This window comes from Hemicordylus capensis, chromosome 2, assembly GCF_027244095.1.
Source record: "Hemicordylus capensis ecotype Gifberg chromosome 2, rHemCap1.1.pri, whole genome shotgun sequence".
Taxonomy (NCBI): Eukaryota; Metazoa; Chordata; class Lepidosauria; order Squamata; family Cordylidae; genus Hemicordylus; species Hemicordylus capensis.
In genome coordinates, this window is record NC_069658.1 from 326,646,605 (window position 1) to 326,663,959 (window position 17,355).

The following is a 17,355-nucleotide window of genomic DNA, read 5'->3' on the forward strand; positions in this document are numbered from 1 at the left end:
CCATAGAGGGAAATGAAGCCACATTCCTGAGGAGAGGGATGGTGCGGGGGGGGGGGAGAATTGAAGCAAAAACAAAAACACGAAAGGAACAAGTATACAAAGAAGAAAGAGAGGAAACAAATATGTTAAAAAAGAAGAGATAAGCTGGTATTTACTGCTTTTGTTTGTTTTTACAAGAGGGAAGAGAACTCTCCAGCTGGTCTGAGATGTGGAACTCTTGGCAGATAAAGAAAAATTGAGGAGGTAAAGGTGAGCTGCCACGTGACCTCACAGGTAAAGGGGAGGAGCTACCACCCAAGAGAGGGAAGAGAAAACTTACAAACTCCCGACTGGACCTTCACTCTCCAGATGAAGCCCAGCTGTGGGATGGGCAGAGACCACCCAGAAGAATCACTTAATACTGAATAGTTATGCCTTAGTGAAAGGGGGTCCCAGCTTTGGGCCCCCAGATTTTGTTTACCTACAACTCACATAATCTCCAGCCACAATGGCTGACCATATTATGCAAGACTGAAGCTAGCCAACCCCTGCGCTAAACGACATCTTAGTATCTTAGGTAAGGTAAAGTGTGCCGTCGAGTCGGTGTCGACTCCTGGCAGCCACAGAGCCCTGTGGTTGTCTTTGGTAGAATACAGGAGGGGTTTACTATTTCCTCCTCCCACGCAGTGTGAAATGATGCCTTTCAGCATCTTCCTATATCGCCGCTGCCCGATATACGTGTTTCCCATAGTCTGGGAAACATATCAGTGGGGATTCGAACCGGCAACCTCTGGCTTTGTAATCAAGTCATTTCCCTGCTGTGCCATTAGGTGGCTATCTTAGTATCTAAGCTAATATCTATTGATGTGCCTATTTTTCATTGATTTCTCTCACCCACCTAATGGCACAGCGGGGAAATGACTTGATTATCAAGTCAGAGGTTGCCGGTTCGAATCCCCACTGGTATGTTTCCCAGACTATGAGAAATACCTATGTCAGGCAGCAGTGATATAGGAAGATGCTGAAAGGCATAATCTCATACTGTGTGGGAGGAGGCAATGGTAAACCCCTCCTATATTCTACCAAAGACAACCACGAGGTTCTGTGGTCGCCAGGAGTCGACATCGACTTGACGGCACACTTTAACTTAAAAAAAAAAAATCAGTTGTACTGCTGCCCAGTATAAAATCTTTCTCAAAATCTTTCTGTTTTAAACTTGAGAACTATTAATATTACCACTCAACCTGCAGTATTATACAGAAGTGAAGTGTTCCATTTTGGGATGGTTTTATAGACCTCGGTTCTTCTTATGTATCTCTTTCCTAAACTGGAAAGAAATCTACCCACAACATATGGGCATATGTCCAGACCTCAATGACACCAGCACATAAATTGGAGATAAAGCTGCCAACTTAAGGAAATTTGCTCTCTGGCTTTATGAGCGGGTGGATAGAAGAAGCATACAAGAACATAAGAAAGCCCTGGCAAGGTCAGGCCCAAGGCCCATCTTGTTCAATGACCCACCAGATGCCCCTGGGAAGCCCACAGGCAGGAGATGACGGCCTCCTCCCATTCCTGCCATTGTTCCTTGGCAACTGGGATCCAGGGACATGCTGCCTCCGAACCTAGAGGTAGCATATAGCCTTCATGACCAGTAAAGGCAAAGTGTGCCGTCAAGTCGATTTCGACTCCTGGTGCCCACAGAGCCCTGTGGTTGTCTTTGGTAGAATACAGGAGGTGTTTACCATTGCCTCCACCCGTGCAGTATGAGATGATGCCTTTCAGCATCTTCCTATATCACTGCTGCCCAATATAGGAGCCACTGAAAAATGTGTGCTCTGTGTTTGTGGCAGCCAAATAAATTAATTACGTGTTGTGCGACAGGTATTTTATCTGTCCTAAAATCTTTGCATCCAGTGCCTTTGGATGAGCCCAGGCTCTATTGTTATATGGGAGGGAGGGAGACCTTTTCTCTGTTTTCTGCACCTCAGCCCAAGATTGAATTTCCACTCCAGAACAGAATGGCTCCAGATTTACACCAATGAGCTTTGCCTTTCCAAACACCCAGCACTTCCTTGCCCATAGCCCAGACTGGAAGTGGATTGTCTCAGCTACAATTTGAAGCCTCAAGAAGGCTGGTGCACAGTTCCCCAAGACTTTGTGAGCCTCCAGAGATGAAACTGCTTGGGGGAAAGGATACTGGTTGTTGTCACACTTCTCTTTGGTGCTTGCCCTACCCCCACTCCACACACATTAACTCTGCCTCTGCCGCCATATCAGGGCTCATCTTTGGGAGATCTGCTCCATGCAAATGCATTGTCCACATCATCCTAGAGATGGCCCCATCACCTCTGAAATGCTGCCAGTTCAGCTAATCCCAAGCTTGTCCCTCCAGTGAGAAGTGGCAACATCTCTCCCACACACACCCCACTTCCCATCTATCACTGCCATGGGCTTGTTCCCTGCTTACCCTGGAAGGAGAGCTTCAGACGGGGGTTAGTGCTGGTGGCCATGGCTCCATTCCTAGCCAGCAACAGGAGGACCAGTGCCCGAATCATAGCAACTGCTGCCTCTCCTCCTCCTCCTCCGCAAGCGCTGGACTCTGAACTCCTGGTGGCTGAAAGACAGAGAAGCAAGTGTGAGATTGCCTGCGAGATCAGGTTACAACAGCCCCTCACATGGTAAATGGGAGGAGAAAAGAGGAGGAGGGAATCCTCAGTCTGCCTTAGAAAAGGGAAGACCCATCTAGAGAAACAACGAGCTCCTCCCAGAACTACATGCCTGTTTTCTGCTTGTCAAGTCACATCCCAGAGCAGAGCAAGTGGCCTGAACAGTCTTGAACATGCTGCCGAGTGGAGAGAAGAACCCGAAACTGAATGCAACCACATTATTTACCATGTTAGGGTACAAATGTTGCTTGGGTTTACAAGGGCTCTTCCATAGCTGCCAGAACAACTTATTGTTCTGCATTTATTAGACAAGCCTACGCTATCCCCAACTCAAAGTCCAAGTGGGACCCCTCTTTTGGTTGTAGCTCTCCAAGTGCTTTCCCAAGCTTTTGATCCCAGATCTGCACTGACTGTCGCACCACTGTACAGAGAACTGTACTAAGAACTATGGAGGAGGATTGTGGTGTTCTGGCAGAGAGCCAAACTATTCTGCAAAGACACCAACAGCTACACATGGTATGTCCTCACAGCTGGGAACGAACATGAGTTTGGTTACTGGATTCACTGTCAGCGTCTTTTATGAAAGAAGCATTATATACTACTTAGATCTCAGCACTAGTCTCCTGTTTGTGGTTAGTAGTAATAACAGATGGTGTGATCCTTTTAATAAAGTTTTTGATGATAAAATCTCTTGCATTTGGGCTGACTTGGACTCTGCCATTACTGCAGGGTTTGTTGTGAACCGCCTTGAGACCTTGGGTTAGGGCGCTATAAAAATGTGCCAGATAAATAAATAAATAATAAAAACTCCTCTTGTTTGAGTATAATGGATCACTTTCCATTTGTAACTCCTGAGGATGGGGACAAGCTTCTCGGAGGTGTTCAGCCTACCACCTGTCCTCTGGATCTGTACCCAACATGACTTATATCATCTAGTAGGGAGGCTGTTAGAGATGGCCTAGTTGATATAAGTGCCTCACTGGGGGAGGGCAGGATGCCTCCATGTTTGAAGGAGGCAACTGTGAGACCTTTACTTAAGAAACTTGCCCTAGAGCACTCAGTGATGGATAATCATAGGCCAGTCTCCAACCTCCCTTGATTGGGCAAAGTGATTGAGATGGTGGTAGAAGATCAAAAGGTAGTTTTGGAGGATACAGATTATCTAGATCAATTTCAGACTGGTGGGCTACGGGGTTGAGGCAGCCTTAGTCTGGATGATCTATGCCAGGGCTGCTCAACTTTGGCCTTCCTGAAGATGTTGGCCTACAACTCCCATAATCCCTGGCTATTGGCCACTGTGACTGGGGATTATGGAAGTTGTTAGTGGGGCCTAAATTGAGCAGGCCTAATCTATACCAAGGAATTGACAGAGGGAGTGTGACCTGGCCAGTTCTTTTGGATCTCTCTGCTGCTTTCGATACCATCAACCATGGTATCCTTCTGAATCGTCTGCGGGATTTGGGAATAGGAGGTACTGCATTGCAGTGGTTCCATTCCTATCTCTCAGACAGATTTCAGATGGTGTCACTCGGGGATAGTTGCTTTGTGAAACAAGAGCTATTTATGGTGTCCCTCAGGGCTACATCCTATCCCCAATGCTTTTAAACATCTACAGGAAACCTCTGGGTGAGATCGTCACTGGATTTGGAACAGGGTGTTATCAACATGCTGATGACACCCAAATCTCTTTCTCCCAGACATAATCAGGAAATGGCATGGCTCCTCTGAATGCATGCCTTCAGGCAGTAATGGGATGGATGAGGGATAATAGTTTGAAGATGAATCCAACTTCAGTCCATAAGATGGAGGTACTAATTGTGAGGTGTCATAATCTGAGGGACGTGATACAATGTCCTGTTCTGGACAGGGTTACACTCCCCCTAAAGGAACAGGTATGTAGCATGGGAGTGCTTAGGGACCTAGGCATCATCCTGGTGTCTCAGGTGGAGGCTATGGCCAGGAGAGCTTTCTATCAACTTCAATTGATACGATACCTGTGTCTGTTCCTTGAAGACAATCTCAAAGCTGTGTGGTGTACGCACTGGTAACTTGACTACTGCAATGTGCTCTACATGGGGCTGCCTTTGTATGGAAACTTCAGTTAGTTCAAAATGCAGCAGCCAAATTGGTCTCTGGGGTTTCTCAGAGAGACCATATTACGCCTGTTTTAAAATAGCTGCACTGGCTGCCGCCAATCTGTTTCCGGGCAAAATACAAAGTGCTGATAATTTCCTCTAAAACCCTAAACAGCTTAGGACAGGGTTATCTGGAAAAGTGCCTTCTTCAGAATGATCCCCACCACACTCAGGATCAGACCTTCTTGTAGCTGCTCCTGCACTCTGCAATGTGCTCCCTATGGGCATTAGAGGCTTAAGAGTTTTAGCAGCTTTTAAAAAGAGCCCCCCAAACATATTATTATATTCTATTCAGTATATTTTATGTTTTGTTGTTAAGAAGTTTGTCCCAGTGGAGATCCTGTAGAGTGTGTGTGAGTGGGGGGGGGGGTGAAGTCAGAAAGAAAAAGGGAGGGAAAAGGAGAAAATGGAGTTGTTTCTGAATAAACTCTTAGTTAAATCTATATAAGATTACTTTGTGTTTGAGGGAAGCAGCTATAACATGCATATCTTTTTAGGCTGGACTTTAGTGATTACTGAAATGTTACAAAAATTGGTTTTCATTTTGTTTTGAGTTATTTATTTTTATCTATTTTTAAAATTTTTTGTGTACCACCTAGAGCCATCTCGGTGAGGAAGTGTGAAGCGCCTCTCTCTCTCTCTCTCTCTGTTCCTACCTTGTTTTTCCTTCACAGATGATTAAAAAACCAGGAGCACACACAGCTCCGAAAACTGATAGGACTTGTCCTACCCAGTTAATAATCATGTGAATTGCCTTACAATGCATAAAATGTTTCTCACAGCAATAAAATAATAATAATAATAATAATAATAATAATAATAATAATAATAATAACCATCCTCCCGTGAGGCACTACCTTGGCGTGGTTGTGGGGCTTGTGTGCTCTGAGGAAGGTGAGAGCTATGCCAGAGGTCCAACCATACTGGACAGGTCTCACCAGAGGAGCCAGACAAAGAGTGCCTCTCCCATCAACAATATGGTGAGACGTAACTTTAATAAATCTATACCGGATCGGTCGTCGCCCGGGTCAACAAGGACCGCGCCAGGTGCTATAGTCCCTGGACATCTGGTGGCAAGTGGGCAACAGGACTCAGGATCTTCAGTTGAGCAACCAGGGCTGAAGACAGCAAAGCTACTGGAAGAAACGTCGCTTAACAGAAAAAAATATACAAAAAATGCCAACAAGGAAATAATGATCTGCTATTACAAGTCCAGTCCAACTAGAAGAGGTTATTTAAAAAGAATGTACCAGATTTGGAAAGAGAAGCATCCAGATATAGAAATAACAGAACAAAGGCTAGCAGACCAGAGAAGATACATAAGAAATAAAGTATTCACAGGAGTTGAGCTGGAAGAACTGCACAGGCTCAAGATATGGAAGAAGAATTACCACTAATTGAAGAAGTTGCTCAGGCGCAGGTGGAGGAGGTGTTGGAAATCGAGGATGCCACTGTTCCTGAACTGTTTCAAAATCAAAACCAGGCAACTGCCCCTTTGCCTTTACCTCAAAAACCCAAATGCCGTTTAACAGAAAAGCAACAAGATCTAAAGCAAAAAATAACTGAGCACATGAACCAAACAACCACCAGGGTTCGACTTCCAGCTCTAAAAACAGTTGCCAAAAAACAACTTGCTCAGGCATTAAAAGATGTCAGTGCTGCACTTGCAGAGATAACAACCAAGAATTTGCAGGAAACAAACCAACTAATGTACAGTGCAGCAACAATAACAACACAAGAGCTCGGATATAAGATCAGTGGACCTGTAAAAAAAGAAAGCAGTACATCACCTAAATGGAAGATTAGATTAGAAAATAAAATCTCCAGGCTTAGATCAGATGCTAGTAAATTGAAAGATATGAAAGACAAGAAGCTGAAGAATGAAAACACCAAACAGTATCTGATCCAAAAATACCACCTCGATTCAAGGAAAATTAGAGAAGTCCTGGAAATAATAAAGCAGCAAATAACAGCAGTATCAAAGAAGATTAGCAGATATGAAGCCAGAATTACACAACATAGCTGCCTCCAATTCCAGCTGAATCTCAAATCTCCAATTCCAGTTGAATCAGAGACGTTTCTACCAAAGCATAGAAGGAGAAACTGCAAGAAATGTAGAAACACCAAATAAAGAAGAAACAGTGCAATTCTGGGGAAAATTATGGGACAATCCAATAGATTATAATAAAAAAGCAGGCTGGATGAAAGAGGTCAAAAAATGTAACCAACAAATGCAAGATCTAATAATAACACCAGAATTAATAAGTGAAAGAGCAAAGAAAATTAAAAATTGGACTTCGCCAGGCGACGATGAACTGCATGGCTTTTGGCTTAAACACCTAACAAGCCTTCATAAACAACTATCAAAACAGTTCAATCACATTTTGCAAGGAGGTGATATTGAGCAATGGCTAACAACTGGGGAAACCCATCTCATCATAAAAGACCCAGCAAAAGGTGCACTTCCAAGTAATTATAGACCGATAACCTGCCTGCCAACCATGTTTAAATTATTAACTGGAATAATAGCAGATGAAGTGATGCAACACTTATTAACTAACAAACAGCTTCCAGTTGAACAGAAAGGAAATTGCCCGAACACCAGAGGCACAAAAGACCAGCTGCTGATTGACAAAATGATTTTAGAAAATTGCAAGAGAAGAAAAACCAATCTAAGTGTTGCATGGATTGACTACAAGAAAGTCTTCGATTCATTGCCTCACACATGGATACTAAAATGTTTAGAAACAACTGGTGTCAGCAAAAACATTCAGATATTTATAAAAAAATGCAATGAGCATGTGGAGTACACAGTTAACAATCAATGGCGAGACACTTGGACAGGTTAGCATTAGAAGAGGCATTTTCCAAGGGGACTCACTATCCCCTCTGTTGTTTGTAATCGCCATGACCCCACTTTCACAAATACTAAACAAAACATGCCTCAGATACCAAACATCTAAAACATCAAGTCAAATCAACCATCTGCTGTACATGGACGATCTGAAGTTGTACGGAAAGTCCCAGTCAGAAATCGAATCACTGCTAAACACTGTCCATATATTCAGTAGCGATATAGCAATGGAGTTTGGACTAGACAAGTGTGCTGCATTAATAATGAACAGAGGGAAAATAACAAAAACAGAAGGAATAGAACTGCCCAATGGAAGCAAGATCAAGAACCTGGAAGAGAAAGAACCTTACAAATACTTTGGCATTCTCCAGGCTGATAACATCGCACACACTGAAGTTAAAAGAAAAATTGGAAGTGAATACATCAGGAGAGTTAGAAAAATCCTCAAGTCCAAACTCAATGGCGGGAACACGATATAAGCCATAAACACCTGGGCTATACCTGTTATCAGATACACTGCAGGGATAATAGACTGGACCCAGGCAGAGCTAGAGACGCTGGATCGTAAGATCAGGAAAATCATGACCATCAATCATGCTCTGTACCCCCGCAGTGATGTAGATAGGATATACCTCCCTCGTAGCTCAGGTGGAAGAGGAATGCTGCAAGTCCATCAAATAGTAGAGGAGGAGAAAAGAGGCCTTGAAGAATATATAAAGGACAATGAAGAAGATGCACTTCAAATGGTCAATAATGCGAAACTATTCAACACCAATGAAACCAAGCAGGCCTACAAGAAAGAACAAGTCAAGAACCGAGCAGAAAAATGGAAAAATAAGCCACTGCATGGTCAATATTTGCACAATATATGTGGAAAATCAGACATCACCAAGACCTGGCAATGGCTTAAGAATGGCAACTTGAAGAAAGAAACAGAGGGTTTAATACTGGCTGTGCAAGAACAGGCACTAAGAACAAATGCAATAAGAGCAAAAGTAGAAAAGTCAACAACAAACAGCAAGTGCCGCCTTTGTAAAGAAGCAGATGAAACAGTGGACCACCTAATCAGCTGTTGTAAGAAGATTGCACAGACTGACTACAAACAAAGGCATGACAAGGTAGCAGGGATGATACACTGGAACATCTGCAAAAAATACAAGCTACCTGTAGCCAAAAATTGGTGGGACCATCAAATTGAAAAAGTTGTAGAAAATGAAGATGTAAAAATATTATGGGACTTCCGACTACAAACAGACAAACATCTGCCACACAATACACCAGATATAACTGTAGTTGAGAAGAAAGAAAAACAAGTCAAAATAATCAACATAGCAATACCATGGGATAGCAGAATAGAAGAAAAAGAAATAGAAAAAATCACAAAATACAAAGATCTACAAACTGAAATTGAAAGGCTGTGGCAGAAAAAGACCCAAATAATCCCAGTGGTAATTGGCGCCCTGGGTGCAATTCCAAAACAACTTGAAGAGCACCTCAACACCATAGGGGCCACAGAAATCACCATCAGCCAATTACAACAAGCAGCTTTACTGGGAACAGCCTATATGCTGCGACGATATCTATAATAACAAGAAGAACAATATTGATAACAAAATTCTGACATCCCAGGTCCTTGGGAAGGACTTGATGTCTGGATAAAAGAAACCAGTCAATAACACCTGCCTGACTGTGTAAACAAGAAAAAATAATAATATATTTATGAATATATAATATAAACATATGAATAGCATGTTTCAGACTGACCATCTAATCCCCAACAATCCTGTGAAGAGAAACTTGGATTTCACACCATTATCATTCACAGGAGCATAGACAACGAAGAGTCTTGTGGCACCTTAAAGACTAACAAATGTATTGTAGCATAAACATTTGCAGACTTCATTCCACCTCATCAAGAGGAAGTGATCACATCACTTGGCCATCTGTGCAACCCATTTACACATTAATCCTGTTGCTGGATGATTACAGGAGCGGGTTATGCATCTCCTTCTAATGGGTTCCACATCTAAAGCAATACGAAACCATGTCTGCTTTGAGGTCTCCCTACAATTAAAGGAATGAGTCAAACTTTGATGACAGTACAAGTGCGGCCCAATGTGCTAGGGTATCAGGAGCCTAGGGTCTACTTATAGCTCACTAGGGTTGAAACAGCCTTGAGGACAATAGGGTCTCAGTGAAGAATGGCTTCTACTGTAACACAGACAAACCACACAAGGAAGTAATCTATACTGGTTACTTGGGAATCTGCTGTGCTTTTATTTATTTTAGCACCAACTGAGATTTCCTTGATTTTGTTTATGTTTATATGTAGAATCTATAGGCTTTTGAACTGGGGTCTGTACATGTCCCCTGGTGATGTCTCAGGGGGCTGAAGACAGTTGACCAACTTGGTGTATCTTGCAGTCCTGACTTTAAAAAAAAAAAAAGGCAAGAAAACCATTGTTTATCCCAAACAAAAGCGGATGGCAACAATATATGAATATAGAAACAAATGTTCCATCCAGCATTTTCAAGGCATTGTGTAAGAATGGCTAGGGGCAAAACCACAGGGTCCTGCCATTGTGATAAACAGCCCATATTGTCCAGAAGAATGTGTGTGATTCAGACGAGATGCCAACCTTTTTATTTTTCTTAATGAACTAAAGCTGGAGTTCCCAAAAGTTGTTGTTGGACTGCAACGCCCATCATCCCCAGCCACAATGGCCATGTTTGGGAACCCCTGATTCAAAGGAAGTGTCTCCTCCTTTTCAGTCATGTATGATACCCAGGGGTTCAAATGAGACTCTGTCCAAAGGACTGAGGCACCCAGCCAGTTTCTTGATACATCTTTTGAATGCATGAAGAGGGCAGTCAATGAAATGCTGGTTTTGTTTGGCACTCAATGGTCCTAACCCTTGGTTGGCAAGTTATATATTAAGCTCCACATCTTAATCTTTTGCTAAGATTAATATTGCTAATAGGCCTCCTGTTGAAGGACTGGGCCATTACAATTTTGCCCTAGCTGAAGGTTTTTTTGGGGGGGCTATTCAGTGCAAATGGCTGTGAAGGGCATCATAGTCAAAACACCCAATGACCAAGCATTTGAGCTTCACACAAAAGACTCTGATAGCCTATTGTGATGAGCAGCTCATAAATCAGACAAAAAGTCAATGCCCTCGTCTCCCAGACCTGAGGAAGATGGCGTCTCAGAGACAAGGGAGGGCAGGGGGAAGCTGTCTGTTTGCATGACAACCAAGATCAAAGTGCCCCAATAGCTGTTATTCACATCCCAAGCTAACTCTGGTGCCAAAGTCCATCTTCCTCCCTCCCCCCCTCCAAGTGGATACAATTTGGATAATGAAAAATGCACATCTGTCAAAATAGGGCATCCTAAGTCAGAGACAAAGGGGGCCTTGGTGCATTTGGACCTAGTCTAACTATGCTGTTTTCATGATATATGTCCAAAACTAGTACAGATCCCTCATGTAAACCACATCTTTTGGGACACTTTATGCTAAAAATGCAATAGGCACTATTGAAGGATTTCATCAATGATTGCCTTCAGATGCCACACCAACTGCTCTGAAGCTGTATGTAGCTCCCCAGAAGCAGCCAGCCTACTATATTTATCTGAATCTTACCTAAAAACCTTTCCCCAAGTTTTTAATTATTAGAAATTGGGAGGTCATCTTAAATTCAGAGTCCTGTTTCTTCTGAGTAAATGCAGGTATAACCTATATTTAACCTCTACTTTTTAAGGGGGTCATCTTAAATTCAGTGTCATCTCTGTAGTAGCCAACTCTTATCAGTGCCTACTAGTCTGAGGGCTATAGGCCACCTCCAGCCTCAGAAATGCAAGATGCCTCCAAATACCAGTTGCAGGGGAGCAACAGCAGGAGAGAGGGCATGCCCTCAGCTCTTGCCTGTGGGCTCCCCAGAAGCATCTGGTAGGCCACTGTGTGAAACAGGATGCTAGGCTAAATAGGCCTTGGGCCTGATCCAGCAGGGCTGTTCCTACGTTTTTGATTCGGGTAAATACGGTATCTCAAAAGGGCCAAATTCTCAAATGGAGCTCACTGCAAGCAGCAGCTGTATGGTGGTTTCTCCTCACTGCAAGCACATAGTTTAGCACAGCTTGTCACACGGACCCCCTGCATCATACAGAGAAGTTTCATGTCACTGCCAGGACCTCAAGTGGTGGAGAGGAGACTGTATGATGGACCCTGAGATGTGACATGTCGATATGGCAGCTGAAGCACAGACTCATCCATGGGGGTCCAAATACTGTCCCTCTATTCCTCCATATTTGTCCAGGCTGCAGATGCCGCCCACCTGCCCGATACACCTTGCAGTAAGCCAAATAAACCCTCCTAGCACTCTTTCTAAATCTGCACAGTCTTTTTTCCAGCAGGTATGATCTGTCTTCCCAAGATCAACAGAGTTCAGGAAAAATGCCATTCAGTTGTGAGTTCTGCATTCACTGTTGGAACAAACTGCTTCACTGCATCTTAAAGGTATGCCACAGTGCCTAGTTGGGAAAGATACCCGAATTCCTTCCTACCTACTTCCTACATACAACGGCTTCAGCAGTTCACAGGTCTATCATTTTCCACTCTAAAGTAATGCACAACACATAACTCCGCTTTAACACACAACAAAGTCTATACTTCATGAAGCCTCATATGCTTGGCACACCAACAGTTCAGTGCAAAGAAGTACTGGAAGAACGTTTTTGGGAAGCTTATTTTGCTGCACTGTTGCTGTGGTTTGCTCCTTTGCAGCATTTCACAGTCCTACACATTCATCTACCTCAGTATTTAATGGAGCTCACTCACCCCCTGGCCAGTAGGCTCATTCACACGACTCCCCTCTGGGTAGGAGGAGCACCCAGTCAGGGTAGGAGAGGCGGGCAGGCTCCCGATCAGCAGCTGTGTACATCCAAACAAGGGAGGAGGCCAGGAAAGTGATCGTGTGGGAGGCGGGAGCTAGGTAGAACAGGCAGGCCTTGCCCGTATTCTCTCCCCAGCATTTTACCAAGGGTGGACAAAAAGCTGTTCTACACAGACTGTGTGAACAAGACCAATGTGTTTAAGAAATAAGTAAAAATTAATAACAACAACTACTACTACTACTACTAGTACTACTACTTTATTTCTTAGCCACCTCATAACAGATTGCTCTCTAGACAGCTCACATCTCAGCATTAAAAGATCAAGTAAAACACATAACACATGAAATCACAACACATCAAATACAGAATATAATACAAAACCATTTAAAAACTAAAAAAAAACCAAAACCAGAATTAAAAAACAAAATGTAAAAGGCCGGAGTGAACAAAAAAGTCTACATCACCTGTCGTCTAAAAGAACAAACTGATGAAGCCAGGTGAATCTCACTGAGGAGGCAATTCCATGAATAGGGTGCAACCACCAAAATGGCCTCTGCCTAGTAGCCACCCGCCTCACCTCATCTGGCAAGGGTTCTCAGAGCAGGGCCTCCAAAGAAGACTTTAAGGTCTGAGTCAGGACATATGGGGCAAGGTAACCCAGCCCCAAGCCATTTAGGGCCTTAAAGATTAAAACCAGAACTTTGAATTGGGCCTGGAAATGGACTGGGAGCCAGTGCAGCTGACGAAGCACTGGCATGATATGATCAAAACGTCCAGTCCCAGTTAATAATCTTGCAGCCCTATTTTGTACCGTCTGCAGTTTCTGGACCGCTTTCTGGTCCCATGTACAATGCATTGCAGTAATCTATGCGAAAGCTTACTAGAGCATGAGTAACTGTGGCCAAGTTATCACTATCCAGGTAAGGTTGTGGTTGACGTATCAGCCGAAGCTGATAAAAGGTGCCACAGAGGCCACTTGAGTTTTTAGCAACAGTGCCGGATCGATGAGCATCCCCCCGATTGCAAACCTGGTTCTTTCCTACAGTGTTTAGGACTGCAGTAACATGAGTTATGCTTCTGATCAGCTAATGTTGTCAAGAGTATACCAAAAGAAACTACGGAGATTAAACTACTAGGCATCAAAGCAGCATTGCTATGTGAGAGTTATGGATAGTTCTGTAATGTGATGTGTGGGCTGGGCAGAGGAATGTTTCGTGAATACATTTGGAATGGCTGATCTTACTGCTGGAATTAAATACATTTGAATATGTGGTGGTTGCAGTCTAATGCATGTATAATATATGGTTAGAGGATTTTCAAGTATTTAGTATTATCCAACTACAACATAATGGTGGGGGGGAAAACGTTCTGCTGTAGGTAGGCATAATGTCATCCAGTTAATACATAAAAGCAAAAAAAGCTGGATTCTGCTTCTTCCGGCTTACTGTGCAACTTAAAGCATTGTGATAAAGAATAATACCCATAAATGTAAAACCAATTACAAAATATCAGCCGAAGCAGAGAGGTCTGATCATACTTCCAAAATTTGTCCAGAGTCCAGTCTAGAATTCTAGCAAGCCTCCATGCAAAGGGCATCCCACACAACACACAAAGAGAAGTCATTTATGATATATATTAAAAAGGACTTAAAAGCAAACTAAAACTGTGCTTGAAGAATTAAAGGCATCTCTGCCTGAAGTTCTGGCGTCTTAGTAATGATATGCTGAAGTGGGAAGGGTAGGGAGGACGGAAAAACGGGACAAGAATGTGCTTGGATAATACATTCTGTAGAAATACGGCACCTTCAAAAAAGGAAAAATCATGGTTAGGAGCTGGGGGAAATGTCAGTTTTTGCTGGACACTTTTGCTGTGTGTAAAAACAAACTGTTTGGGATGAGGATGCCCAGGGCAAAAGGGTTTGTCTTAATGTGCAACAAGACACAAAAAGTGTGGTTCTAAACGAATATTTGTTCAATTCAAAAATTCAAGTCATGCAAACATTGTATGATGTTAGATGATGGAAAAAGTGACTGAGAGCAATGAGCAAAATAAAGAACCCAGACCCTGATACACATTGCTCCTTCTTCTGCCAAAGATGCTTCCTACAGACTCCACAGCTACTCCCCACAGTCTTCACCAATGAATATAACACTCTTCTGCAACAGTGCTGTCAAATTCCCATTTCTGAGGATATTCTCCCACTTCATGTAGGCTCCTAAATGTCATGGAATGTGGCTCTAGGCAACAAAGAGTATGTGCACAGACAAGGAAATTGCCCAGATGCGTGTTGGAGTGGTGCTTGCTATGTGCTCAAATCATGCTACCATTGTGCAGTTCTGACTTTCCCTTTAAAAAAAAAAAGCTCGGGGGGTGGGGGAGAAAAGACAAAAAGAAAGGCAGATAAGAATTCCAAGTATTTAAAAATGTGAAAGAAACAAAAGAAGGCTACAAAAAGAAAGGCCAACGAAGAAAGCAGAACAACAGTAGGAAGCCAGCAAATGACGTTCATATCCAAGCTTCTTTGAATCGCTTTGTCAAAGGTCAAAGTCATCATTTCAGGTGGAATGGCTGCCTGTTAGAGAGACAAGGAGATCCCCTCAGACTAGGGTCAGATTTAGGAAGCCACCTATAGGCAAGAACAAAATGATCACTAAGAGCTAAGCATAGGAAGCCGCCCTACACAGAGTCAGTCCATCTCACTCAGCAATGTTGCAGTGACGGACAGAGCCTCTCGAGGATTTCGGACAGGAGTCTTTCCCAGCCCTGTGTGGAGATGCCAAGGACGGGACCTTTCACATACAAAGCAGATGCTCTACCACTGAGCTACAGCCCCTCCCCTATTCCATTCCATACAATAAATGCCTGATGAAATTCTTTGCTAACAAACTGGGGGAAGGGAATCATAGGAAAGTCCTGCAGAAGTACATGCCATAGGAGGTAGCCTAGGATATGCATTATTAATTGATGATGATGATGAATGATGCATTAAAATGGCCATAAAGTGTGCCGTCAAGTCAATTTCGACTCCTGGCACCCACTGAGCCCTGTGGTTTTCTTTGGTAGAATACAGGAGGGGTTCACCATCGCCTCCTCCCACCATATACAATGTCAAATCAATGGTCCATCTAGACCCATACCATAAGTACCGACTACTGCTGTGTCCTAAACCCAGCTTTCCAGGATCTTAAACAGGATGCTTGTCCTGCCTCACTGTGACAGATGCCTCCATCACAGATTGAACCAAAAGCCTTATACATGCCAAGCATGTCTTTGCCATTGAATTATGTTTGTGTTAGTAGGACAGGGGAGAGCCCCTTATTATGACAGCAATCCATGTAGGACATGGCTCCCCCTGCCATGCTCCGAGTCTAGATTCTATGCCTACTAGTCCAGTAGACTATCTAGCTTTTCTAGTTGATCAGCAGCCAGGGGAAGCTGCATCTCTGGTGACCTGCTAGTTTGATGACCTCCAAATTATTGCTCGGATGGCTACTACTACATCTTTCCCAGACACTTCCTGACAGACAGGCCCGTGAGAGCACTGCAGTATCATTGTTAACTCTTTGGTTTGTATGCATGACTCCTTTGGGGGCCATCTATAGACAGTGTCCTGCTTGTGAGGCCAGTCACAGGCACTGGGATCCCACAGGTGCCGTTACCCTTCTCATAATCAGTGGTCTCGACAGTAAATCGACCCTACTGTACAAAAGCCAGAAACAAAAACAGCAGAGCTTTCCTCCTGTGTGAAAAAGCAAGACTGCCAGCCAAACTCCCAGCAAAGACAGTGGCCTCAGCCCCTTCTCTCCCCCCCCCACCCACATCTTTATTTACTCCGATCCTTTTGGCATTTTCCTTGAATGAAGCTTCCCCGGCCTCTTCCTTTCACACAGAGCAGGCCACCTCTGAGCCCATTTGTCTGCTGCAATTATTTCCCTGCATCCCTGGCAATTAAGTGATGCCAGCTTCCTAAAGCAATTATGGAGATGTCATGTAAGCCCTACTGTAATGCTGGGGATTTCGCTCCATGGCTTGTGTGTCAACTAATGAACCTTGCCCAGACATCAGGAGAGCACAGGGCTCTCTCTCCAGGGAGCCTGTTAAGCTATGTAGAATGAGGAAACAAAAAGAAGATGAACTCACCCCATCAAAAATTGGTTTTGCTCTTGGGGTGTGTGTGTGTGTGTGTGTGTGTGTGTGTGTGTGTGTGTGTGTGCTGCTACCTGGAATAAGCTCTGCCTTGGTAATCTGTGAAGAGACATTGTGAGGAGGCACAGAAAGCAGTGGACTCTACACAAGGCTGGTCTCTCAGTGGAATTGCCCAGACTGCAAGGACTGTGAGGCCTGGAAGTAACCACTGTCTCTCCTGCACTCAAAAAGCCTTTGCAGTGCTATGCAGCCCCAGCCCAAGCCATTGCCTCCTCCAAACAGAAAATTCTCCCAGCCCCAGCAGGGAAGGGCTTTGTGTGTTGACTGCTGGAGAAACCAATCTTCCCTCCCAGCAGATGCCTAATTAGAACACATCCAAGTGACTGCTCCGTGCCGCTCCCCCTTGGAAAGAGGCACAGAAGAGGCCAGGCAAGAGGATGCGGCTTTCCCATGCTATCACCCCCTGCTGCTGGGTGGTGGGGGCACCTCCCTCTGCTTTGTAATTAGAACTCCCATACTTTGGGCTGCAAAAGGCGGCGGGACCTTGATTGGAAGGCATGTGGAAACTTTGCAGGGGAGAGCCCAGCAGAACAGGCTGCTGCTATCAAAAGGGAAGACAGCCCAGGGGGCTCCTCATAACATGCATGAGCCAAAGGATCACTGGCCAATTTCTGGTGGGCC

The 17,355-nt window shown here is 44.0% G+C and overlaps 1 protein-coding gene across 4 annotated transcripts in view; it reads right to left on the bottom strand.

The window, feature by feature from the left end:
* The window catches only part of SEMA3B (semaphorin 3B), a 68,672-nt gene that overhangs the window by 42,228 nt on the left and 9,089 nt on the right, over nucleotides 1-17,355 (bottom strand). For all 4 annotated transcript variants that reach the window (XR_008315958.1, XR_008315957.1, XM_053295175.1 and 1 more), the window contains exon 2: nucleotides 2,450-2,596. Coding sequence is in view for 2 of the 4 variants with exons in the window: in XM_053295175.1 (XP_053151150.1) it covers nucleotides 2,450-2,537 (88 nt within the window). In the remaining 2 variants the exon portion in view is untranslated. The remainder of the gene's footprint in view (nucleotides 1-2,449; nucleotides 2,597-17,355) is intronic.